At 41.8% G+C, this 26,799-nt stretch overlaps 1 protein-coding gene across 7 annotated transcripts in view; it reads left to right on the top strand.

The window, feature by feature from the left end:
• The window catches only part of TRIM37 (tripartite motif containing 37), a 152,440-nt gene that overhangs the window by 122,782 nt on the left and 2,859 nt on the right, over positions 1-26,799 (top strand). For 3 of the 7 annotated variants that reach the window (XR_008682420.2, XM_088828633.1, XM_055399624.2), the window contains 4 exons: positions 530-648; positions 12,474-12,581; positions 14,144-14,222; positions 26,460-26,572. Coding sequence is in view for 5 of the 7 variants with exons in the window: in XM_088828633.1 (XP_088684759.1) it covers positions 530-648; positions 12,474-12,581; positions 14,144-14,222; positions 26,460-26,529 (376 nt within the window). In the remaining 2 variants the exon portion in view is untranslated. Of the gene's footprint in view, positions 1-529; positions 649-12,473; positions 12,582-14,143; positions 15,289-26,459; positions 26,573-26,799 lie in introns of those variants that run through there. The other 4 variants (XR_008682427.2, XM_055399648.2, XM_088828634.1 and 1 more) reach the window with 2 other exon arrangements.

Below are 26,799 nucleotides of genomic sequence, written 5' to 3'. Positions count from 1 at the left end.
TACTGAGCCCCTGTGTGAGTTCCCTGAGTCACACAGCAAATTCCGGTTGGCTGTCTCTTATATATGGTAATGTTTGTTTCCATGTTACTCTCTCCATCATCCCACCCTTTCCCTCCTCCCCCACCAGCCATGACCATAAGTATGTTTTCTGTGTCTGTGTTGGTAAGGACGTATTATTAAGGACTTCCATTTCTATTTATTTCTAAATTGGAATTCTTGAGATAATTGTAGATTCACATGCAATTGTAAGAAAGGATAGAGAGAGCCTGTGTACCTTACATTGTTTCCACTAATGATAACATTTTGCAAAATGCTGATATATTGTCACAGCCAGGATATTGACATTGATGCAAGCTACCACTTTATAACCTTTCATTGTAAATGAATCTTTTAAAAGTAAAACTTGAAATTTAGTATTAAACCCCGGTGCTCCATACCCTAATAGTTTTGCTCAGAAGGAAGGAAATATAGATTATCATATCACTGACTGGTTATACAAAAATATAAGGTCATTTTCTCCCTCTTTGAGGACTAATGCTAAAGGAAGTCATCTGGAAGGAATGCAAATGACTGATTTGGAAAATAACTCAGAAACTGGGGAGTTACAGCCTGTTATACCTGAAGGAGCTTCTGCTGCCCCAGAGGACGGTAAGGCATGAGAAAGTCATAACTGGCGGGAAGCAGAATAGTCGTCTCTTTTTGGTGGTGGTGAGAAGTGGTTGGTTTAATGTAACAGTTACTGAGGTGTTACCTGCTATTTGACATGCTTTATCTGAAAAATGCCACTGGATTTGATTGACTAGGACGTTAATTACAGGGGAAGGCAAAATAGTTGACTACATAAAAGGATATATCTTACTAGAAGGGTCAGTGTTGAGGGGAATGTCTGCAGATACTTCATTGGCTCATTCATTAAATGTGTTATGCTACCTACATGAGGAGGCTTTGAAGTTTTTCTAGATATGAAAGATGACATTGGATATATTCTGTGTCTTATGGGAAAAACATGCTTCATCTTTTTAAGTCAGCCTTGATAAATGTTTGTAGGTTTCTTTGCTCTTTTAGGAGAATTGCAAACTTTAAGCACTTGAAAAATCCTTTATGGTAACTGACTTCTGCTCTGACAGTTCATTCTCAGTTCCATTTCTAATATTTGTCTACAACTTTTTCCAGTTTGATTATTCTTTATCTTAAAGCATAGAAGACTTTGTAATTTTGAGTTAACAGATGGTGCTTGAAACAAGGCTGTGTGTGTTGCCCTTGCTTGTCCTTTATATGTGAGCAGAAAAGCTTGTCAACTTTATTAATGATATTTGACATTGAAATTTTTTTCATTTCTCTGTGAAACTGCCATGTACAACCTCTGCATTCATTTGAATTTCAGTGATTGATGACTTGTAGCTCAAAGCATATGATAAAAGGTGCCAGCAACTACCTCTGACTGCCCTGTGAGAGGGAGTGTGGGTGTTAGCATTTTCAGGTTTTTCAGTTTTAAAGAACACTAATCATTTTGGTCTTCTATCTTGGTGCTCCTGTGGTAGGCAGCATTATTTCAGTAGAAGAGATTAAATAGAAAGGATTTTTAGAGTGAAGTGTTGATTTGAAAACAATAGGAAAAATATATTATGCTGATCTTTATAGAAAGGACCTAAGTGATTTGCTAGTTTCCATGTGTTTATACATACTGGTTATAAATTGTGATGACTTAAATTGTTAACAGCATATGCTTTAATTATAGGCTCCTGTTTATGCAGCATTTGTGAAATGCTTCTAATTTGTCTGGCATTGTTTTGATGCTGGTGATAAAGTAATTCCTGAACCTACTGCTGAGGTTTCTCACGGTTTCTCTGCCTTGATGCCATTGACATTTTGAGATAGGTGATTCTTTGTATTTGGGGCCTTCCATTTGCATTATAGTCTCTGTAGCCGTTTTCTTGGCTTTTAACCACTAGTCCCTCCCCTGAATTACAGTAGCCAAACAATGTCTCCAGACATTGCCACACGTCCCCTGGGAGGCAGAATCTTCCCCGGTTGAGAACCACTAATTGAGGTGAAAACTTGAACCAGGGGTGACAGTTCCTTAAGAATCACTTGCCAGAGTGGATTATAGTTATACATGGGAGTGGGTTATAGTTACACATCCCACATCTCAGGGGTGCTGGGTATGTGTTGGTGGTGGTGGAGGGGAGCAGAGAGAGCAGCTGAAAACCCCCGGTCAGGTGTTTATTCAGTTCAGTTCAGTCGCTCAGTCGTGTCCGACTCCCTGCGACCCCATGAACCACAGCACGTCAGGCCTCCCTGTCCATCACCGACTCCCGGAGTTCACTCAAACTCATGTCCATCGAGGCGGTGATGCCATCCAGCCACCTCATTCTCTGTCGTCCCCGTCTCCTCCTACCCCCAATCCCTCCCAGCATCAGACTCTTTTCCAGTGAGTCAACTCGTCACATGAGGTGGCCAAAGTATTGGAGTTTCAGCTTTAGCATCAGTCTTTCCAATGAATACCCAGGATTGATCTCCTTTAGAATGGACTGGTTGGATTTCCTTGCAGTCCAAGGTACTCTCAATAGTTAATAGCCAATTATAATATGAAATGATGAGTGCTGTGATAGCATATATAGGGAACTCAACTAATATGTAGGCTTCCCTCGTGGCTCAGTGGTAAAAATTCACCTGCAAGTGTGGGAGATGCGGGTTCATTTGCTGGATTGGGAAGATCCCCTGGAGAAGGAAATAGCAACCCACTCTAGTATTCTTGCCTGGGAAATCCCATGGAAACAGGAGCCTGGCGGGCTGCAGTCTATGAGGTCGAAAGAGTCAGACACGACTTAGCGACTAAACAACAACTAACAGGTATGTAATAATAAAAACAACAGATAATATTTCCAAGCCCTCAGTGGGGTGAGACTGCCCAGTGCAGACCTCCATGGGGGTTACTTTTATTATCTTGATCTTGCAGGTGACTAGGCTAGGGCCTAAAGATGTAACTTGCCTTCCTTAGTCACAGAGCCAGTGCTCTTCTTACCTGTGACCTCTCTACTACTCTCGTCTATCCTTGGAAAGATCATCCTCAGGGACGAGTATGAATTAGTATGAGTTAGGTGAAGACCGGTGAAAGATGAGACCAGAGTGGAGGCAGAGGTCAGGTCGTGAAGAGTTACACTGTATGTCTAGCTAGAATCTGGACTTTGTCTTTTGAATGGGATCTAAGCAAGACGTGAGATGATAAAATTATGTTTTAAAACTCCTACTCTAGTTGTGCTGGAGACTGGGAATGGGGTGTGGAACTCGGGACAGAAAGACTGGTAAGAAGCCTGTTAAATTAAACTCAGTGAGAGATGACTTGCACTTTAAAATTTCAGCCTTCATCTCATAACCTCACATTTCTCAATTTATCTATATAAATAGCTAGCCAGCCCCCAAAAACCCCGTAAGTTTTGACATTAGCTTCATTTCATTTCTTTTTTTAAAGGTGATTGTTAACAGCTTATCCTAAACTGGAGCAAGTCATTTGCTTGGCCACATTTAGAATCGCCTATGCACTTTCATCCCGGTGGCTCAGAAGTAGAAATCCACCTGCAGTGCAGGAGGTGCAGGATTCGGGTTTGATCCATGGGGTGGGAAGATTCCCTCAGAGAAGGAAATGGCAACCCACTCCAGTATTCTTGCCTGGAAAAAATTCCATGGACAGAGGAGCCTGTCGGTTACAGTCTGGCGTCAAAAGAGAGTCAGACACAACTGAGTGACTGGGAACACGTGCACTTTCAAGTCCCTGAACCTGAGATTTAGTGCTGTCAGTATTACTCAGTAACACAGTTTTCTTATGTAAGGAGTGTTGCAGTGACGCAGAGCACCTGGAACTCAATAAGAAAAGTGGCTGTAAACATGCACATCAGCAGTGCCGAGAAAATCTGCCATTGCAGTTTGTTAAACAGTTTATTTACCACTGGAGTCCCAGGCTAGGCAGTGAGGAGACTGGAGGAAGGGATTAGGTAAACTGAAGGAGCTCTGTGCCTTTTGGAATTTGCTTTATGAGAGAAGAATGGGGCCTTACTTACTGCTGTGGGTATTATTCTATCAGCAGCAGGAGCCAGTTTTCAAGAAACCTTTATTTTTCACACCAATAAGCCTTGGTGAAAAGTTGAGTGAGGTAGTCTTGTATCTGTGCTTAGGAAAAACAGGGCTCTTTATTCTTGAGCAGAATGCCTAAAAGAACATTTTCTGTGCCAGGTCACTGTAAATTGGTGTCTCTCTCCTCCTCTTTCTCCTCCCTACTGCCAAGCTGTTTGAAGAAACTTTAAATAAGGCATTCTTTTTGTTACTAGCTGGGAATTTGGGACAACTAAAGCAGTCTTTTAAATGTTCCTGAGGGTCAATAAAACGTGACATTTCTTAGACATGATAGTCATCAACAGACCTTTTCCTTTCTAACTGGGATCATATGGGGCAACCTTGTATAATCTCCTGGTTAATGCCTGTGTTCCAAAAATCTTGTCCCTCTCAGTTGATACCCTACAGAATTCCATAGGTAGACCAGTTTCTTCCTTGTTCTAAAACTGGAGACTGTGTGATTGAGTTCTGCTGAATTAGCACAGTCCCTTTCAATTAAGTCAGGGTTGTCCCTGTCCCAGGGAAAAGCTGTGGTATGCCTGTTACAAACCTTACTGGCACCTTGTCTAAGAGTAATACAAAGTCTGATCCTTTTTGGTGTATTAATTAAAGAGTTTCTAATGTAAGTTGCAAAACCCCAGTGTAACTTGCTTCCTATAGTATAAGCAGTCGGAAGATTTACTCTCTTGTATTAACAGGAAGTCTCACCTAACTCTGGTTGGACAGTATCAAGGCTGGAAAATTTAGCTGCTTAATGTCATCAGAGCTTCCCTGGTGGCTCAGATGGTAAAGAATCTGCCTGCAATGTGGGAGACCTGGGTTTGATCCCTGGGTTGGGAAGATCTCCTGGAGAAGGGAATGGCAACTCACTCTAGTATTCTTGCCTGGGAAATCCCATGGACAGGGGAGCCTGGTGGGTTATAGCCCATGGGGTTGCAAAGAGTCTTTTAGAACCTGTTTTCTCCCACCACCTCCATTCCGCTTTCTTTTGTTCTGCAATTCTAAGCAAGTTGACTTAGCTCCCCTCAGGATGGCAAGGTGGTTGCTGCAGTTCCAAACTTCATACAGAATCAGAATCATGTTCTGGGTTTAGTGGAACATTATTTCATTTTATATGTCTCTATTTATCAATGAGGAGAATCTTTCTTAGAGTTCATCTGATTAGTCACTAGCCAAAGAAAAGGAAATTTGACCAAGTCTAAACATTTGCATTTCCTCTCCCTGATCCACTCTACCTGGACACACAAAGAAGGGAGAAAGCTGAACAGTGTTGAGGTTCTCCTGGAAAGGAGCAGGGCAAGTGGAGCAAGGCTTTGCTCTACCAAGTTGTTGATGTATTTTCCAAGCGGCTGAAGGTTGAGCACTCTTGAAACTTGGAACTACTGAGCATATAGTGAATCCTCAGAAAATATGGTAGGTGATTGACTCAGAAATAGCCTATTTCAAATTTTACTTTAAGATGCAGGGTTTTGGTTTGGATTTTTCCCCCCACATTAACATATCGGAGGCATCTTACATTTAATGGTTCAGTTCAGTCGCTCAGCCGTGTCCAACTCTTTGCGACCCCATGGACTGCAGCGCACCATGCTTCCCTGTCCATCACCAACTCCCGGAGTCTACTCAAACTTAGGTCCATCAAGTCGGTGATGCCATCCATCAACTCATCCTGTCCCCTTCCTCCTGCCTTCAATCTTTCCCAGCATTAAAATCTTTTCAGTGAGTCAGCTCTTTGCATCAGGTGGCCAAAGTATTGGAGTTTCAGCTTCAGCATCAGTCCTTCCAATAAATATTCAGGACTGATTTCCTTTAGGATGGACTGGTTGGATCTCCTTTCAGTCCAAGGGACTCAGTCTTCTCCAACACCACAGTTCAAATGCATCAATTCTTCAATGCTCAGCTTTCCTCATCGTCTAACTCTCACACCCATACATGACTACTGGAAAAACCATAGCTTTGACTAGGTGGACCTTTGTCGGCAAAGTAATTTGTCTCTGCTTTCTAATATGCTGTCTACATTGGTCAAAGAGCAAGCGTCTTTTAATTTCATGGCTGCAGTCACCATCTGCAGTGATTTTGGAGCCCAAAATAAAGTCTCTCACTGTTTGCACTGTTTCCCCATCTATTTGGCATGAAGTGATGGGACCGGATTCCATGATCTTAGTTTTCTGAATGTTGAGCTTTAAGCCAACTTTTTCGCTCTCCTCTTTTACTTTCATCAAGAAGTTCTTTAGTTCCTCTTCACTTTCTGCCATAAGGGTGGTGTCATCTGCATATCTGAGGTTATTGATATTTCTCCCGGCAATCTTGATTCCAGCCTGTGCTTCCTCCAGCCCAGCGTTCCTTGTGATGTTCTCTGCATATAAGTTAAATAAGCAGGGTGACAATATACAGCCTTGACGCACTCCTTTCCCGATTTGGAACCAGTCTGTTGTTCCATGTCTGGTTCTAACTGTTCCTTCGTGACCTACAGGTTTCTCAAGAGGCAGGTCAGGTGGTACGGTATTCCCGTTTCTTTAAGAATTTTTTGTTGTGATCCACACATGTAATGGTATCTTACAGTTATTATCATTGACAGCCAGTTGTGTGAAAACTTGTTGACACCTTCTGGTAGGATTAAGAAAAGTCCTGTATTCAAATTTCTTACCGTTGGTGCAATGTCACTAATCTGGTTTGCCCTTTAATGCAGTTGGTACACACTGGAACACATGGGCAAAGCACATGGCAGGAGGTTGAGATCTGTTGCTTGGGAACAGCTGCTTTCATTTATTTGACCTTATGTTGTGTTTACTTGCTCTCACAGTTGACAGTGGATTGTACAGGACCCAGGACCTGTGACCTAGAGGTTAAGAGACCAATTTGGTTTTCTCATGCACAGAACTAGGGAACTTCAGATCTTCGGACTTGATAAAAGACCAAAAAGTATTTTCATGCAGGAATTCCTTTCCAGCATTTCTTGGTAAATGCATGTTTTTCTGAATCCTGAGAAAAATGAGTCAAGAAATAAAAAAAGCTGAAAAAGTTATTCTTATTCTCCTGTTAGAGTTAATTTTTAACAGTCAACACAGAATCATGGGACTTTTCTGGTGGTCCAGTGGTTAAGATTCCATGCTTCCATTGCAGGGGGTGTGGGTTCAGTCTGCAGGCAGGAAACTAAGATCCCACATGCTGTGTGGGATTGAGATTAAATTAGAAAACAACAGCAGCACAGACACATATGACTGTTCTGGAAGAACCCTCTTATGGCAAGTTGAAAATATAAACCGGAAATGCTGATCCCTAGAGTCAAAGGTTAATCAGACCTTAGGAGCTCCTTGGAGAGAGGCAGTTGCAGTCAAGCCGGTCCTGGCTGTAGCTGTTGCCACATTGTGTGTTCATGGCCCTGTCTGCTGCTGTGTGAATATTAATGAATCTGTCCTATCTTATCCTATGCCCCTTACCCCAGCAGGGCTCCCCAACTTGTTAGAGATAGGACCGCACAGCAGGAAGTGAGCAACAGGCAGTCATACCCCGATCCCACACCCATCCGTCTGTGAAAAAGTAGTCCCTGTGGCCAGAAAGGTTGGGGACCACTGTTATACAGGGATCCTCTGTGTATGCTCCAAGAAACAGGGAGTTTCGGAAGCGAAGTGTTCTCATATTGGCATTTTTGACATGTGATTCCATGCAGTGCTCTAAACCTTGCTGAGAGTTTAAGTGTTACGTTTTCAACTATTACCTAATAAGGTTCACAGAATGTCCCAGTATTTGAATATTTAGTGTCAGCTACAGTTCTTGTAAATACTACAAACTAACCAAAAATTTTAAAAGATATATAATAAAGAATTTGAAAACTACTTAAGATTTGGGGAATTCCTGAGGATTCCAATTCCTCATTTGTGAATCCTGGAGGTTAATATGTCTCAGGAATTCAGAAACAGTGGTACCAGGAGGTCAGATTGTGCTTGGAGTTTCACCGTGCTGTGCTTAGTCGCTCGTTGTGTCCGACTCTTTGCGACCCATGGACTGTAGCCTGCCAGGCTCCTCTGTCCATGGAGATTCTCCAGGCCAGAATACTAGAGTGGGTTGCCATGCCCTCCTCCAGGGAATCTTCCCAACGTAGGTATCAAACCCAGGTCTCCCTCATTGCAGGCGGATTCTTTACCCTCTGAGCCACCAGGAAGGCCCAAGAATACATTGTTGTTGTGTTAATCACTTAGTCGTGACTGTTTGTGACCCTGTGGACTGTAGCCCACCAGGCTCCTCTGTCCCTGGGATTCTCCAGGGAAGAATACTGGCGTGGGTTGCCATTCTCTTCTCCAGGGGCTCTTTCCAACCCAGGGATTGAACCTGGATCTCCTGCACTGCAGGCAGATTCTGAGACCCTAGGGAAGCCACTAAAATACATTCAACTTGTCGGTTTTAGAGTTTTCGGCAACAGTTCTGTGAAAGGCCACAAGGTGGAGGTAGTGCTTCACGCAAGTAGCTGGTTTGGGCTCTAAACAGTCTTGCTCTTGGGAATGTGGTTGGATCCCTGGGATGGGAAGATCCCCTGGAGAAGGAAATGGCAACCCACTCCTGCATTTTTGCCTGGGAAATCCCATGGACAGAGGAGCCTCCTGGGCTGCAGTTCTTGGGATCTCAAAGAGTCCGTCACGACTGAGTGCACATATACTTGACTCTTTAGAGCAGGGAGGTTTTTTCCTTTGCTGAGAAAGGAGATTTCAGAAACATCCAGCCTGTATCTTAAAAATGTTTAAGTGAGAAATAATACTATACAAACTGTTCTTAAAAACAGAAGAGGAATTCACCGGTAAAGCCATCTGGGACTACAGTTTTCTTTGTTGATAGTTTTTTTAAACTATCAAGTTTCATTTCTTTTAATGCCTAACATACCTATTCAGGTTATCTATTTTTACCTGAATGAATTTTGGCAGTTTGTGTCTGTCAAAGGATTTGTCCATTTCATCGGTGTTCTTGTCTTCATGAACATAAACATTTTTTATACTGTTACCTTATTATCCTTTTAATGTCTGTAGATTCTGTTGTTGTGTTCCCTTTTATTTCTGATATTGCTGATTTTGTTTGTGCTTTTTTACCTTAGTCTGCCTAATTGCTTTTGAGTTTTGTTTGTTTTTGCCATGCAGCATGTGGCATGATCTTAGTTCTCTGACCAGGGACAGAACCCACCCCCCCTGTGGTTGAAGCGTGGGTTCTTGACCACTGGACCACCAGGGAGGGAACTATTCCCTTTTTATCTTCCTGTTTGTTAACCTCTTTTTTATAATGCTCATTTCAACACTCAGATTAATTTCCTCTTTCATTCTTGCTTAAATTCATCTATTAATAGTTTAATTTTAAGAACAATATCTTAGTAATTCTTTAAAAATCTATTTTTTTCCACATTAAACAGAATTAGGTAGTCTCTTTCCTGTTATTTTATGAAAAATTTGTGGTATTGTCCTTCTATCTGTATACCTGCTGACTCTCACTTTAGGCAGATTGTCTGCCTTGTTTGTAAATTTTGATTGGAACATGTCTTTTTGAGACTTTTAACTACCGTTTATAGAAAATTTGAGCTTTTTTGTCCCCCCTCCTGTGATAATAATTGTGACCTGGATTGTGGAAGTTTCCTACCACAGAGGTCTTTTAAATGTTTCAAAAGTGTTCATGAGCGTTTTTTAGATCTGCTTCTGTTGGATAATTTCAACATGATTTCTGTCATCTCAGCATTGTTTGCTTATCTTTACCTGGTTTTTCACGTGCTTAAATAATTTTGGAATGATTTCTGGACATTTTCTTAAAAAATAATTTTATTTATTTTTTCGTTGTGCTGGATCTTCATTGCTGCATGGGCTTTGCTCCAGTTTTGGTGAGCGGAGGCCACTCTCTGATTGTGGTGCTTGGGCTTCTCACAGCGGCAGCTTCTCTTGTTGAGGAGCACGGACTCTCGGGCCCGTGGGCTTCAGAAGCTGCAGTTCCTGGGCTCTAGAGCACTGGCTCAATAGTTGTGGCACCCTGTGAGATCTGCCTAGACCAGGGAGGGAACCCGTGTCTCCTGCATTGGCAGGTGGATTCTTTATCACGAGCCACCAGGGAAGCCCCCGAGACCTTTTTAATATGATTTTTGTGAGACCCTGGGTCTTCTTTAAATCTGTTTGTTGGTACTTCAGGTTCTTATCTACACCAGTATCCGTGATTACTTTACAGAGTCCTCAAGTAGCTACTTCATGCATTCTGTCAAGGTTTTATAACTGCCTTCAGTGGAAAAGATGGGGTGGAGTGTGTTTGCTTCATCTTACCTAGAATCTTTTCTCCAGAGGATTTTACATTTGCTTTATTCAAAAACACTAGCTCCTGACCAATTTTTATGTTCCTTTCCTGAGATTTGAACTTAAACCTTAAATCCCAAACCTAAATTAGGCACACTGCCCTTTGTTTTGAATTCTGAGGTGAACTGAGCACAGAAACCAGACAAAATTCCCTACTGTCTTCCTGTGACAGTAGACATAATTATTTATTCTTTCAGTAAGAGTTTAGTTTTATGCACAGAGTGCAGATTTAGCCTCAATTTCATCTCCCTTTCTGTGGTGGATCCAGTATTTTTTTGCCTATCCCCAACAGAGGATTCCCTGGTGACTCAGACGGTAAAGTGTCGTCTGCAATGCGGGAGACCTGGGTTCGATCCCGGGGTCGGGAATATCCCCTGAAGAAGGAAATGGCAACCCACTCCAGTATTCTTGCCTGGAGAATCCCATGGATGGAGAAGCCTAGTAGACTATAGTCCGTGAAGTAGCAAAAAGTCGGTCACAACTGAGGTTTCACTTTCAACAGAGGATTAAAGATTTTCTGGGACTTCCTGGTGGTCCAGTGGTTAAGACTCTGTACTTACACCGCAGCGGGCATGGATTCCATCCATTCTGCACACAGTAGCGCCGCCAAAACAAACAAACAGACATTCACAGCAAGCTCTCTGGGGTGACATCATCTCAGTTCAGTTCCGTCGCTCAGTCGTGTCCGACTCTTTGCGACCCCATGAACCACAGCATGCCAGGCCTCCCTGTCCATCACCAACTCCCGGAGTTCACTCAAACTCACGTCCATCGAGTTGATGATGCCATCAGCCATCTCATTCTCTGTCGTCCCCGTCTCCTCCCACCCCCAATCCCTCCCAGTATCAGAGTCTTTTCCAGTGAGTCAACTCGTCGCATGAGGTGGCCAAAGTATTGGAGTTTCAGCTTTAGCATAAGTCCTTCCAGTGAACACCCAGGATTGATCTCCTTTAGAATGGACTGGTTGGATCTCCTTGCAGTCCAAGGGACTCTCAAGAGTCTTCTTCAGCACCACAGTTCAAAAGCATCAATTCTTCGACGATCAGCTTTCTTCACAGTCCAACTCTCACATCCATACATGACCACGGGAAAAACCATAGCCTTGACTAGACGGACCTTGGTTGGCAAAGTAATGTGTCTGCTTTTTAATATGCTATCTAGGCTGGTCATAACTTTCCTTACAAGGAGTAAGCGTCTTTTAATTTCATGGCTGCAATCAGCATCCGCAGTGATTTTGGAGCCCAAAAAAATAAAGTCAGCCACTGTTTCCACTGTTTCCCCATCTATTTCCCATGAAGTGATGGGACCAGATGCCATGATCTTCGTTTTCTGAATGTTGAGCTTCAAGCCAGCCTTTTCAATCTACTCCACTACTTTTCCTTGTCCTTTTTTCTGCTGTACTGTGGATTTCCCTTTTTTCTTTTAAATATAGCTGTTCATTAAAAATTTAAGATTTTATTTTATTTAGCATTTATAAGCAGAGAGATTTTTCAGATTTTCTTGATTTCTGTCTTGTTGAAGTAGAAAAATTCTATAGAACTTGTCTTTTAAAAATCAACTCATGCACGAAAACAAAATTGGAGGCCTACATGGGATGGTAACTCATTTATTGCTGAAATTATTGGAATTTTGTATACACACATGTAGATATAAGTGTAAATGTATATTTGTGTTTATGTGTGTTTATATTTGTGTATATTTTAGGCTAGAAACTACATTGAATCAGGATTAAAAGAGCTCCTGTTATCTCATGATTATCAAGGAGGGGGGAACTGTATTTGCTTTGGAAAAGATATTTTCAGTATAATGAAATTAATATTGGCTTTCAATTAAAACTTTTCAGATATTTTGAGAACAAAAATAAACACGGCTCTAAATAACTAAAGAGAACTGAGTTTTGTGTAGTTACTTTTTCTTTGTTTTGTTTGTTTGGTGTCTTCTATTATCTTGGCGTTCAGTGTAAAATCCTGTAGGAATCTCAGTGTAGGATAAGGAGGCTGCCTTTCTCTTGATGTGGTTTCTTGTCAGACACGTGCTCTGCTTCTTCCCGACCAGGGATGAGCAGCGACAGCGACGTGGAGTGTGACAGCGAGAGCGAGGAGCAGGAGGAGCCCGGCGCCGGCGGCTTCAGCGGCTCTCTCATGGAGCAGCCCCCGGACGAAGGTGCGCCCAGGGCTCAGTGAAACCATCTCTGCTGCTGCTGCTGCTGCTTCCTTTGCTTCTGTTTCTGCTTTGCTGCTTCGGCTTCTTTTTCTTTTTTAAATTACTGTCATTTGTGAGATGACATTCTGTGGGGTAGACTAAATGAGTACTGAAAAAACTTGGTAGGCTTTATTTGCCTGGTCAGACACCTGATGATGCATGCTACCTAATGGGCGAGGCTGATGTTGACAACCTGTTTTGGTACAGCCTATGACCTGAGAATAGCTTTTACATTTTAAAGAGTTTTTTTGGGGAAAAAAAAGCAAAACAGAGAAGAATTTCCAACAGAGACCGATAGTGGCCTGTAGTGCCTAAGTGTTAGCCAGCCCCCTTGGGAGGTTTCAGATACTTGATTTTCTTTTTTCTTTTCAGAGATATTTGTAGTCTAGCTGATAAAGTAAGTTTTTAAAAGACAGCCTTTTCCAGGGACTTCCCTGGTGGTTCAGTGGTTAAGAATCCACTTTCCAATGCAGGGGACGTAGGTTCGGTCCCTGGTCAGGGCACTAAGACCCCACATATGTCAGGGCAACTAAGCCTGTGTAAAACTAAAGAGAAACCCACAGGCCGCGACTAAAGAAGCCTGCGTGCTGCAGCGAGAAATCTCGCAGGCTGCAGCGAAGGTCTTCTGTGCTGCAACTAAGACCCAGGGCAGCCAAATAAATACATATTTAAAAAAAAGACAAACTTTTCTGACTTTAGAAATGTGTGCAGATTACAGAATCATTGATTTACCTCTTCCTGCCAAAAAATAAAAAAGTCTTAGGAAAAAACTGAGAGAAATCCATTGTTACTAGTTTTATTTTAGATGTACAACATAATGATTCGACACATTGCAAAATGATCACCACGATAAATTTAGTTAACATGCATCGCCCATTGTTAGTAGTTTATCCAGAGACCTTAATGGTTGATCTGAGCATTCCTCTATAAGAGCTCCTGGAATGACAGCGTTGTCAGGCTAATGTTAATCGTCATCTTTTATTTTACATATTTTCCTGATATCCTAGTGTCTTTTTCAGTACAGAGCCAAGTGTTTAATGATTTTTAAGTATTAAGGTACTCTTAGTAATTTTCTCTGCTTCTAAAAGAAGCAGCCAAATTTGAAGCAAAGTTATTTTGAGAGTTGGTGGGCTTTTGTAGCGATGTTTGCATGCCCAGTTTAATTGACTTGGGATACATTTTACATTTTGTTTACAAAATTATCCTTTGAGTGTCCATCATCGTCCTTCCTTATTCCTTTCTTCAGCTGCTCCCATGGTGTCCCCAGGGGACAAAGTCAGGCAATGCCTTTCATCTTCTAATTGTGGGCATCTGTTAACACATTTTGGCTTTTTCTCCTTTATTTTCCTTGTTTGTTTACGCTTGACTCTGATAAAGAATTCTCTAAGAATGGAGATTTGTTTACAACCCAGCACATCTTTCTTTATCACTTAATAACACACTTGCTAAGATCATTTAGAGAGATGGGAAAGAAAATACGGGTCTTTAAAAATTGTTTACTGTTTTTTATTGTTTTCTCCTAGATACACATTCCAGTTTTCCTGATGGTGAACAAATAGGCCCTGAAGATCTCAGCTTCAGTACTGATGAAAACAGTGGAAGGTAATTTTCAAATCAAGAGAACTGACTTGCAAGCCTCCTTGACACTGAAACTTGCTGTCGTTGGTGCTCAGATTTGTCAGCGGTCAGATAATCAGATTTTTCACCATCTCTACTTGAAATAGGTAATTGAGACTTTAGAAAGTAGCACAATTCTAGTATAAAACATTAGTACAAAGGAAAAAATTAAATGTGGGAAGAATTCTGTGTAATGTAATGAAATAACAGTGTAGCCTCAATTAATTTAGTAAATTAGTGTATTCCTAAAAGGCAGTTTGTCTGCTACAACAGAAGGGCAGTTAACTGCCAGGGAATGTACCTAGAGACAGTGCATGCACTTAGTAACTGCTCAGCATCGGCGCTCTCCTGGCTTGGCTAGATACTCAGTTCTGTTGAAATGACTGCCTTTATAGTTTGGGTTTTAATTACAGTTTCTAGTTTCATTAGGGCCTGTAGATTAGTGAGCAGAAATATCACTTCTGTGTAGATTCTGCCCTGAAGACACTTTACGTGAACAACTGAAGTAACACTAGACTGACTCTCCTCTTTGGAATATGTTGGCTGACTGAGGTTAATTTTTCTTATTTGTTCAGGTGCAGGCAGGCACACTGATTAATGGCACATACACTTTCTTTTGTGTGACTTTTACAAATGCGGTTTTAAATGAATTAAGTTAACGTGGATTGGTTATGTTCTTGGTCATATAAACATATATAAGAACATTTAAAATTATTTCACTTTTTTTCTGCTTCTTACCAAACAACTACAGAGCAACAAGTATTTTAAAACCCTGTTTCTTCCTTTGTTTTCATTAGCTGGACATTGATTTCAGTGTCAATACATTTAAAGATTCCTACATATTTTACATGAAAGTGTGCTATAATGTTCACTAGTATACTCAGAATTGGTCCAGAGTTATTGCCAAACTTCACCATTGTGCTCCTGCGTTTGTTCTGAGCTGCTGTACTGTTTGTGAAAGCTGCGCTGAAGGCCGACTGGGACGTTTGAGAAAGCATGGGTGTGTGCACATTCGAGAGGCATTTCAGCTGCTTAGTTTTTACTTAATGAATATTATTCCCTTTTCCATGTCTAGTGTCTTGCCGAACGCTGTGATTCATGGTTTGCTTTTGTTCAAAGCAGTTTGCACTTTTTGTAAATAAAATGAACTTGAGAAAATGTTATGACTCTGCAATTTATTAAAACTGGGACAGGAAGCCCTCCTTTTCCTATTCCTATTGCCTGTGTATAATAGATGCTTTTGAGCTGTTATTAGATGCATAGGGAAGTTAGAAGACTTATTTATCATCTCCGTAATGTATGTGGTTACTTTTTCTCCTTAAATTAGTTGGAAATATTTAAATAGTATAATCATATGAGAAGTAAAAATTTAGCATTTGCTTACTGTCATGATAGCATTGATGTGCCATTATACAGTTATTAAGTAGTTTATTGCACAATGATCTAAAATATTACTAATAAGTTCTTCACATTGCATTTTCTGTTAACTAGAGATGTGTTTGTGTTTAGTGCATTTTGCTGAAGTCATAGTTTGAATCCAGCTCTGTCTCATCTCTGCCCTGCATTGCAGCAGGTGACACTGTTAGGTAAGAAGTTTCTCCCGTTAGTGTTGAGAGCAAGTCATTTTAAGAATTGATACTGTAGGGTTTCTTTTTTTTTTTTAAGTGAATCTTATCAGAATTCATAAACACATGTGTGATTGACTCTACTTTGAAACTTGCTGTTGCATAGCTGTTTCTTGACCTATATTTGATATAGAACTGAGTGCTTTTCCGTGTACCTTTGTAAGTTCTTATCTTCAAGATATGGAAGACCACATGTGGTTAAGAATTAAGAGAAACCTGAGAATAGACTATTCATTTGGGGAAATTTGTAAGAACTTTTAGCACAAGTGATTTAATCGTGAGATTCTCTTGGGTCATTACTCTATATAATAGCATCCTGAGGTATCCTTTTTTCCTTTGTTAGGGGGAGGTGTCCAGTTTTGTTTGTTTTCAAATCGTAAATGTTCTTAACCTTTACTCTTATTTTTCATAACCTTAAAGTGGATTCCCCAGAATGGCATGAGTGATATATGAACCACGGAACATTTGGATCTTGAATATTTGGGGGCTTTGCTTTCAGGTTATGTATAAGAGCGTTGAGGAGTGCTGCCCTTGTTTCATACAGATTGAGAGCTGGTTGAGACCCTTTTACATTGGTAGAGTTTGAGTTTACTACGTCAGCAAGACTGTTTTTGTTGTTATAGCTATAGGAAGTTTTGAAGGTATTTTTTATGCATGGCAAAAATTTTTTAGGGAAAATTACTTGAATTTAATCGGTATATCATCTTCTTGTGTATTTTAGAAACCCAAGCCATTTGTATCATATTCTGATTCCATATTAATAATAAAGTCTATACCCTGAAAAGCTTAAAAAGTAAGCTTCTAAAGAAATGATTTGTAACTGCCCTCTTGGCATGAAATTCTCTATTTTTATAATTAAAGTTGATAGAGGGTTTCATGGGAAAAAAAAACAATAACCAACAGACTTATAGGTATCTAAAGGATATACGCAAAAACACTTCTCCTGTGATGAAGAAGATCATGTCATGTCTGTTTTGTTGGTTACAGCTCGATATACCTCCAGTATTGTTGTTTGTGAATTTAAAAATAGTAAGAAATATGTAGCGTATATGAATTCACACCATCCATTGAGGAAAACTTCTGGGGCATAAATTAACAATAGTCTATCTGGCATTTCCTCTAGGGGTCAAACAAACTTCTAGCCTTGAGCCAAATCCCTACCGCTATCTGTTGTAAATACAGTTTTGTTGGAACATAGTCACATTCATCATTTACAGATTGTCCACAGATGCGTTTGCCCTGCAAAGGCAGAGTTGAATAGCTGCTTAAGCAGCCTAATGGCCCTCGAGCCTAAAATATTTACACTCTCACCCTCTGCAGATTAAATTTGCCAAGTTCTCCTGTGTCATTGATATTAATAGGAGATTCACTGTGAGGGAGGTAGATTTGAGAAAAGGCATGGTTTTTAACTCAAAAAGATCAAACATTTCATTCGTTGTTTTGTGCTTAGTTTTTGTGATATGGGGTGTTGGGCATCTGCTCTCTGATTCATTCTGGGATCCTGATAAGACTTAAAGACCTAAAGATTTCCTCAAAAACTGGAAGGACCTATTAGCTTTTAGCAGTGAGATCTTTGGAAAAAACAGTTCCTTCCCCAGTTTCCAGCCGTGTCACCTACTAAGTCTGCACCTGATTGTGCAGTGCTGCCAGGAGCCCTCAAGCTTTCTGTCTTCCTTGAGGTCATCTGCTGGCAGCCTTGCCTCTGCTAGATGTTAGGTGGCAGTGAGAGAGGGCAGAGGCACAGAAGACAGCAGTTCTTTTTCCCCCTCCCCATTGGTGGTCATGATCGAGTCTGCAAGAGCTCTGATACAAAAGAGCTTCCCCCATCTTCCCACTTTTGACTGTCATCACCCAGTCTCCAAAAGTAGGATAGTCGACCCAGATTTCCAGTCAGTCGCTCTACTTGTCCTGCTCTCTGCTCCTTTCTATTCCTTAACAGAATCCCAACTTAAAAAAAATTTTTTCCCTCCTTTTGTTGAAAGGCATAGTTTTTCTTGGTTTCATTATTTAGTTTTTTTTTTCTTTTAATATTTATTTCTTGGGTTGCGTCAGGCCTTAGTTGTGGCACTTGGGATCTTCATTGCAACATGAGGGGTCTTCAGTTGCTGCATGCGAGCTCTTACTTTGTTGCACGTGGGATTTAGTTCCCAGACCAGGGATTGAACCTGGGCCCCCTGCACTGGGAGCACAGAGTCTTAGCCAGTGGGCTACCAGGGAAGTCCTATCATTTGGTATTTTCAATCTCAAGTTTGGTCCTGGAAAATTTTCCAGAAGAATATTTTCTCCTAGACTTTAAGATGTAAGAGTAATGCATGCATTGTGCCCAGGCATATTGTTTCTCTACAAATTGGACCGACCGTGTCATTGAATCTGTAAGTAACCTTTGAGGTAGATGAACTGTGTGTCGTGCCCATTTGGCAGAGAAATAGGAGATTCAGGGAGGTTGTTCAGCACCGTTGGCAGGGATGCAATGAGGTACTGGTTGAGTACTTCTTCCAGTTTGTCACGGTTGGACCAAATCCAGCATTTTGATACCTAATAATTAAAACCTAAACATTGTCTTTTTAAAAAAAAAACACTTTTTATTTTGAGATAATTTTAGATTTATAATAGAGGTGCAGAAATCTTGAGAGCATTCCTGTACACTCAGCTTCTCTTTTTTAAAAAAATTTGTATATTTTAATTGGAGGCTAGTTACTTTACAGTATTGTAGTGGTTTTTGCCATACACTGACATGGATCAACCACGGGTGTACATGTGTCCGCCATCCTGAATCCCCCTCCCACCTCCCTCCCCATCCCATCCCCCAGGGTTGTCCCAGTGTACTGGCTTTGAGTGCCCTGTTTCATGCTTCGAACTTGGACTGGTGATCTAACTTGACACCTAAAGCAACTAGAAAAAGAAGAAATGAAGAACCCTAGGGTTAGTAGAAGGAAAGAAATCATAAAAGTTAGGTCAGAAATAAATGAAAAAGAAACAGAGGAGACTACAGCAAAAATCAGCAAAACTAAAAGCTGGTTCTTTGAGAAGATAAATAAAATAGACAAACCATTAGCCAGACTCATCAAGAAAAAAAGGGAGAAGAATCAACAAAATTAGAAATGGAAATGGAGAAATCACAGCAGACAACACAGAAAGTCATCAAAGACTACTAGCAGCAACTATATGACAATAAAATGAACAACTTGGAAGAGATGGACGAATTCTTAGAAAAGCAGAACCTTTCAAAACCCAAACAGCTTCTCTCTTTGTGAACAGAGTACGCGACTATAGAAGGCGCCAGTCTTGTTTACAAACTCGTACCCAGACTGCTGACAGCTTTTGCTGAGATTGTACCAGTTACTTTTCACATCGCAGTGAGTGGTCATTTCTTAGTGTCCTCAGACCTTGACATTTTTGAAGTGGACCAGTTAGTTTTAAGTGTTTTTTATTTATGGCTCCACTGGGTCTCCGTAGCACGGGCTGCTCTCTTGTGCAGCATGGGCTTCAGTATTTGCTGCGCACTGGCTCAGTGCTTGCTGGCTTGGTTGCCTGGCAGCATGTGGACTCATCCTGGACCAGGGATTGAACCCATGTCCCTGGTGTTGGCAGGCAGATTCTTAACCACTAGACCACCAGAAAAGCTCCCAGTTACTTTATAGTGTTCTTCTGCTTGGGCTCATCTGATGTTTTTTCATCTTAAGTTGGAATTATGCATTATTAGAAGGCTTCTACAGGAGAGATATGCCTGCCTCAGTGCATTGTATCAGGGGCTGTATGCTGCAGATGTTTATTACTGGTATTGTTCACCTTAATTACTTGGTTAAGGTGGTATCTGCCAGGATTCCCCACTACTTACTGTTTTTCCCTCTCAATTACTCAATATTTAGGGCAAATACTTTCAGTCAGTTCAGTTCAGTTCAGTCGCTCAGTCGTGTCCGACTCTCCGCGACCCCATGAATCACAGCACGCCAGGCCTCCCTGTCCATCACCAACTCCCGGAGTTCACTCAAACTCATGTCCAGAGAGTCAGTGATGCCATCCAGCCATCTCATTCTCCGTCGTCCCCTTCTCCTCCCGCCCCCAACCTTTCCCAGCATCAGAGTCTTTTCCAGTGAGTCAACTCGTCGCATGAGGTGGCCAAAGTATTGCAGTTTCAGCTTCAGCATCAGTCCTTCCAATGAACATCCAGGATTGATCTCCTCTAGAATGGACTGGTTGGATCTCCTTGCAGTATAAGGGACTCTCAAGAGTCTTCTCCAACACCACAGTTCAAAAGCATTGATTCTTCGGCGGTCAGCCTTCTTCACAGTCCAGCTCTCACATCCATACATGACCACGGGAAAAACCATTGCCTTGACTAGACGTACCTTGGTTGGCAAAGTAATGTCTCTGCTTTTTAATATACTATCAAGGTTGGTCATAACTTTCCTTCCAAGGAGCAAGCGTCTTTTAATTTCATGGCTGCAATCAGCATCTGCAGTGATTTTGGAGCCCAAAAAAACAAAGTCTGACACTGTTTCCACTGTTTCCCCATCTATTTCCCATGAAGTGATGGGACCAGATGCCATGATCTTTGTTTTCTGAATGTTGAGCTTCAAGCCAACCTTTTCACTCTCCTCTTTCACTTTCATCAAGAGGCTTTTGAGTTCCTCTTCACTTTCTGCCATAAGGGTAGTGTCATCTGCATATCTGAGGTTATTGATATTTCTCCCGGCAATCTTGATTCCAGCTTGTGCTTCTTCCAGCCCAGCGTTCCTCATGATGTACTCTGCATATAAGTTAAATAAGCAAGGTGACAATATACAACCTTGACGTACACCTTTTCCTATTTGTAACCAGTCTGTTGTTCCATGTCCAGTTCTAACAGTTGCTTCCTGACCTGCATACATGTTTCTCAAGAGGCAGGTCAGGTGGTCTGGGATTCCCATCTCTTTCAGAATGTTCCACAGTTTATTGTGATCCACACAGTCAAAGGCTTTGGCATAGTCAATAAAGCAGAAATAGATGTTTTTCTGAAACTCTCTTGCTTTCTCCATGATCCAGCGGATGTTGGCAATTTGATCTCTGGTGCCTCTGCCTTTTCTAAAACCTGCTTGAACATCTGGGAGTTCACGGTTTACATACTGCTGAAGCCTGGCTTGGAGAATTTTGAGCATGACTTTACTAGCGTGTGAGATGAGTGCAATTGTGCGGTAGTTTGAGCATTCTTTGGCATTGCTTTTCTTTGGGATTGGAATGAAGACTGACCTCTTCCAGTCCTGTGGCCACTGCTGAGTTTTCCAAATCTGCTGGCATATTGAGTGCAGCACTTTCACAGCATCATCTTTCAAGACTTGAAAATACTTTAAGGATATGCAAATATTCTGTTTCTGCTTAAACTCTCACCCACTGATTTCAGCACCCACCAGAGGATCTGCCTCCAGGATTTATCGCTGCAGGGGTTTCACAGGAGTTCTGTCCCTAGTTTATTAGACACCAGAACTTTCTGCACAAGTCGCCTTCCTCCTCCACGTGGCGCATTCAGCTGTCTGCGTCTGTGGACTCCTGGGCATTAATTTCAGTCTTTGGAGTTTGATCCAGCACTGCCATTGTTTTACGGTTCAGTTTCTAGTTTTGGCTGTTCAAAGCTCTCTCAGCTTGGCTCCTTTGCTCTCTTGATCTCGTATCCTTCTCCCTCCTTCCCTTTCCATCCTTCCTCTCAACATGATCCAGGCTCACCTTGAATTTTCCTTGCCTTTTGGAGGGACAGTGATACTTAGAAACACAGATTTGGGTGCTGATCTGCTTATTGTTACTAGAGTGTTTTTGGGTAGAATAGGAAACATACTTACTCCTTCTAAAGCACATACTTGAAGGTATCATGTATGTATATGTAAACAACATGTTTTAAGGAGAAAAACCATGAGTCACATCAAAGCACTTTTCCAGAGTTATTTAGATCCAGTTTTTAGATCCTGAACTGTGACACAGTGGCCGTACAGGATCGTAACTCAAAGAAGAAAATAAATACCCATGAGTCCACACAGGTGTACACGAACAGCTGAATAAACTGAATGGAGAAGAAAGGACAACCTGTCAACAGAATTCTAATAATAAATGTCAGAGAGATCAGGGGAGTCTCATCCTAATGCATTGGTTCCCTTCTTTCCTGTTCTCATCAGGGTGATTGTGTGATTCATTTGTAATACAGTCAGATTCATCTGTTATAGTCCATATTCTGTCCTCCCACACACATCCTAGTTGATTTTAAAATTTACATACATTAAAATTTAATCTTTGTGGTATATACAGTTGTTTGGAAAATAGTCTGGCCATGCCCCAGATTCTGCTGTGCTGGCTCTCTGTAGGTAGAGCCCCCCTGCTACCCCCTTACCCGTGGCAACTGTCCTTTCAGTTTCCCCTTTTCCACAGTGTCATATAAATGGAATCACACAATATGTAACCTTTCACTTAGCAAAGTGCTAAGTTTCATCTACCTTGTGTGAATCACAACTTTATTCCTTTTTAACTGCTGAGTAGTATTTCACTGTATGGATGTATGCAATTTATTCATTTATCCATTGTCGGACATTTTGGATTTTTCCTAGTTTAGAGTGATTATGAACTTTACAAACATTTGTGTGTAGATTTTTGTATGAACATAAGTTGTCTGTCTCTAGGATAGTATTTGCCTTGGAGTGGGATATGTAATAAAGAATTTGGCCTTTGTCCCTAGTTCCTGTGATACAGCTTCTTAAGTCCTTGGAATTTCCTGAGCGGAGTGTTTGTTGTTACTTATGGTGGATTCTGGTAGCTTATGTTCATGAGATAACTCAAGATAGGGACTGGTCTTGCCAGAAAGACTAACAACCATGTGACTAGAGGATTGGGCCTCTGAGTCACGTAATATTAGCCTGAATGAGTGAGTCGCTCAGTTGTGTCCGACTGTTTGCGACCCCGTGGACTGTAGCCCTCCAGGCTCCTCTGTCCATGGGATTCTCCAGGCAAGAATTCTGGAGTGGGTTGCCATTTCCTCCTCCAGGGGATCTTCCCGACTCAGGGATGGAACCTGGGTTTCCCACATTGCAGGCTGATGCTTTACCCTCTGAGCCGAATGGTTCAGCCTTGTTGCCAGTGAGTTAGTCATGCTTGCATAATGAAACCACAGTAAGGACTCTGGACACTGAAGCTCAGCTGACCTCCCCTTGTTGGCAGCACCCTTCACACATGGCTGTTTGGGGAGGGTGAGCCCCTGATCACAACAAAGCCCCACGTTAGGGCCCTCCTTCACCTCACCCTGTGTGTGTCCTTTTGCCTGTTCTGATTGGTGTCCTTTGGCTATAAGAAAACTGGAATTGTATTTTCCTGGGCTTATGAGTTATTCTAGTGCATTGGCCAAGGGAAGGATGGTAGGGGCCCTAAACTTGGAATTTGAAGCGAGGGCAGTCTTGTGGAGGACTTTGCCCTTTTCCGGGGCTGGTGTCAGAGCTCGCTGCACTGAGTCATGTAGTGGGTTTCTGCTTAACTCTATAAGAAAAGCGCCAAACTTCCGGAAGGCACTGCCGCTGCATTCCCACCAGCAACATATGAGGGTTTCCAGTTACGCATATGTTAGGCTGATACAGCTCCACAGCTCTTCTTTGTTCTGTTCTGGATTTAATTTGCTTTCATTTTTCCTTTATTTTTTTTCTTCTCTTCTGTTTCAGTTAGGTTTAAGTGTTTTGTTTCCTCTATGGCCACTCAGTACGTTTTTGTTTTTTATTTAATATTTATTTAAAAATTGATCTGGCTGCATTGGGTCTTCTCTAGTTGTGGTGCAGGGGCTCTCTAGTAGTGGTGGGGAGCTCTAGAGCATGCCAGCTCAGCAGCTGCAGCACTTGGGTTTAGTTGCCCCATAGCATGTGGGGTCTTAGTTCTCCCACCAGGGATGCCCTGCATTGGAAGGTGGATTCTTAACCAGTGGACCACCAGGGAAGTCCCATCAGTTAGGGTAATTTTTATTGACTTACCTTTAAATTTACTTATTCTCTTCTCAGCAGTGGTAGATCTACTGATTGATTAGGCAGTCAAAGACATCCATCATCTTTGCTACAGTATTTTTAATTTCTGCCATTTCTGTTTATTATAGTTTCTCTTGGCTGAAATCACCCATATGATCTTGCATATTTGCCCATTATTTCTACAACATATTAACCAAGTGTGTGTGCATGCTCAGTCACCTCCAGCTCTTTGTGACCCCGTGGCCTGTAGCCCACCAGGCTCCTCTCTCTGTCCATGGAATTTTCCAGGCAGTAATACTGGAATGGGTTGCCATTTCCTCCTCCAGGGGATCTTCTGCATTGGCAGGCAGATTCTTTCCAACACGCCACCTGGGAAGCCATAGTTATTTTAATTTCTGTCAGTTCCAAAATCCTTGTCAAATCAGTCTGAAGTTACTAAGGAGAGTTCCCTGTATGTATAATAGATCCTTATTATCAATTTTATATATTTCAGTGTGTATGTATATCAATCCCAATCTCCCAGTTTATCTTGTAACTGTTTTCTGCATCTGTGACAATGTTTGTATTAAATTCATTTGTACCATTTTTTAGGTTCCCCATCTAAGCGGTATATTTGTCTTCCAGACTCAGTCTGACAATCTCTAGACCCATCCATGCCGCTGCAGATGGCATTGTTAGCTCTTTTTGTGGCTGAGTAATACTCCGTTGTATCTGTGTACCACATCTTCTTTATCCAGCCCTTTGTCAGTGGACATTTAGATTGTTTTCGTGTCCTGGCTATCGTAAACCGTGCTGCAGTGAACACTGGGGTGCACTGTATGTTTTCCAATTATGTTTTTCTCCAGATAGATGCCCAGGAGTGAGATAGCTAGATCATAATGGTAGTTCTATATTTAGTTTTTTTAAGGAACTTCCATACTTTTCTCCACAATGGTTGTACCAATTTACATTCCCACCAACAGTGACTCAAATTACAATGGCCCAAGGTCAACAGGCTCAAATTACGGAGGTCCCCAAGGAGGTCCCCGGAGGGGAGGCCACGCCCTGGGAGGGGAGGCCACCTGGGGAGAACGTGGGAGAGTCAGGTTTCCTGCCACACCCACCACCCTGGTTGCTTCACTCATAGGAATACATTTTTTCTTGTTTTCAGATTCCTCTGTGTATTTTGTTGGAAAACATTTTGTGTAGAACAGTAGTTTGGTGAATGGTTTTTATGCTTAAAAATGGGCAGGCCTGCTTAGATCTGTACCACAAGAGTTTGAATGAATTAGGTTAGTTGTGTTTGGTTTGCGGTTCATCACTGCTATGATTAACCTTAGTGGCGTTGAGTTCTAGAGCACTACATTGCTCTGGTAATCCACTCCCCGTCAGAAATGCAGTGTGTCTTCCAACCGTGAATTTTGTACTGTGCCTCCGAGTTACATCTCTGCAGACTTTTGTTGCTCTGCTGTCTTCCCAGAACTGTTCTGTTGTTTGAAGCTCCACTGCATGTGGGTCGGGACTGGCATTCTTGGATTAAGGCGCAGTGTTACTGTGTGTGGATTCACTTATTCCTCCACAGCTGTTTACAGGCCTGGTGATACTCCTCCACCCCAGGAGTAGGGTTTTGCTTCCCGGTTCCCTTCCATAAGCGTCAGTGACTTGTCACAGGTGCCCTCGGGGTGGCAGCGTCTGTGGCCCTTGCCTCCACAGAACGACGCTTGTGTGGGCGAGCTGAGGGACGGGAGATGGGCCCCCGCAGCCCTCCGCCTCCCACTGCTGGACCTCCCCCGCCCCGGACCTTTTCTCTGAGTCCTGGTAGGTTTGCAAGGGGGCGCCCCAACTCTGCCTGTATCGACCATCACTCACTCCTGCTGAACTGGCTCCCAGAGCTGCCCTATACTCTAAACCAGTGCTGAGGGCGCCGCTCGCTCGGAGGCGCAGGCCCCTCTTAAACGTGGGCCAGTTGCAACCTCAACTCCGGTGAGTGTGAAAAAAGCCATAATTTGAAGTAAATCTGGCTTTTATTTAGAAGGGTGGAAGCAGTATTCCCTTTAGCTCTGCATTTTAGAATTGGAAGCTGGAAGTACTGTGGTTCTTATATATATTTTTAATTAAAAACATAAGTCATCAATTTCAGATTCACGATTCAGAAAGTAATGGGCCATTTTTAGTTTTCTATCCAAAAATATTTTTAATTATAAGTGATGAGATTATAAAAAATACTAGGAAATAGAAAACTGAAAGAGCCATGAGTGTTTGTGTGCTGCTGCTTCAGAAAGAGATGTTCTTTTGAACCTAGGATACCAATAGGGGATTTTTTTCAAGTATAAATAATACTTATCAAAATGTTGCTTTTCTTTCATTCCCTGCTGTAGCAAACTCTTGCAAATAAGATTCTTTCAGACCTTCATTTTTTCTCAATTCTTGTTTGAGTTTATATAAAAATAACACGAAGTACTGAATGAATGTAAGTGATTAGGAATTAAAGTTTGAGATTAATTTTCTAGGACTTGATGGCGGTAAGCGGGGGGTACGGATGCAGTGTGCTGACTGCATCTGGACGACTGCATTGTCCCGTCTCCTACTCCTCTCTTACAGCATTCCTCTGGACAGACTTTCAACCACAGTTCACCTCATTATTTCCTTTCTTCCAGTTTGAAACTAAAAGGGGAAAGACCAAGGGAGAGGGAAGAACTCTGGCTGGATGCGGAGTTTGAAGAATGAAGTAATTGGGAGATTTGAGGAGTCAGCACTTAGCCATTGGCAGGTCCGGTTCCTCATTCATCTGTTTTAGGATGAACCCCCAGCATTAAACTGATGGGGAAAGTGTGTGTCAGATGAGAAAGCTCTCTTCTGGTTTTCCTGGGGAGGGACTAACAATTGTAGCAGCATTTAATAAACTTTTTTCAATGTCCCCACTTTAAAGTTTAGAAAACTGCCACCTCAGGATTTTATTTTCAGTTCTGAGAAAATCAACTTAAATCCTAGAACTAA

The sequence above is a fragment of the Moschus berezovskii genome, chromosome 20 (genome assembly GCF_049115385.1).
Source record: "Moschus berezovskii isolate FMDL1 chromosome 20, NW_MosBer_1.0, whole genome shotgun sequence".
Classification (NCBI taxonomy): domain Eukaryota; kingdom Metazoa; phylum Chordata; class Mammalia; order Artiodactyla; family Moschidae; genus Moschus; species Moschus berezovskii.
Note: the sequence above shows the minus strand (reverse complement) of the source record. Positions and strands in the feature narration are given on the sequence as shown.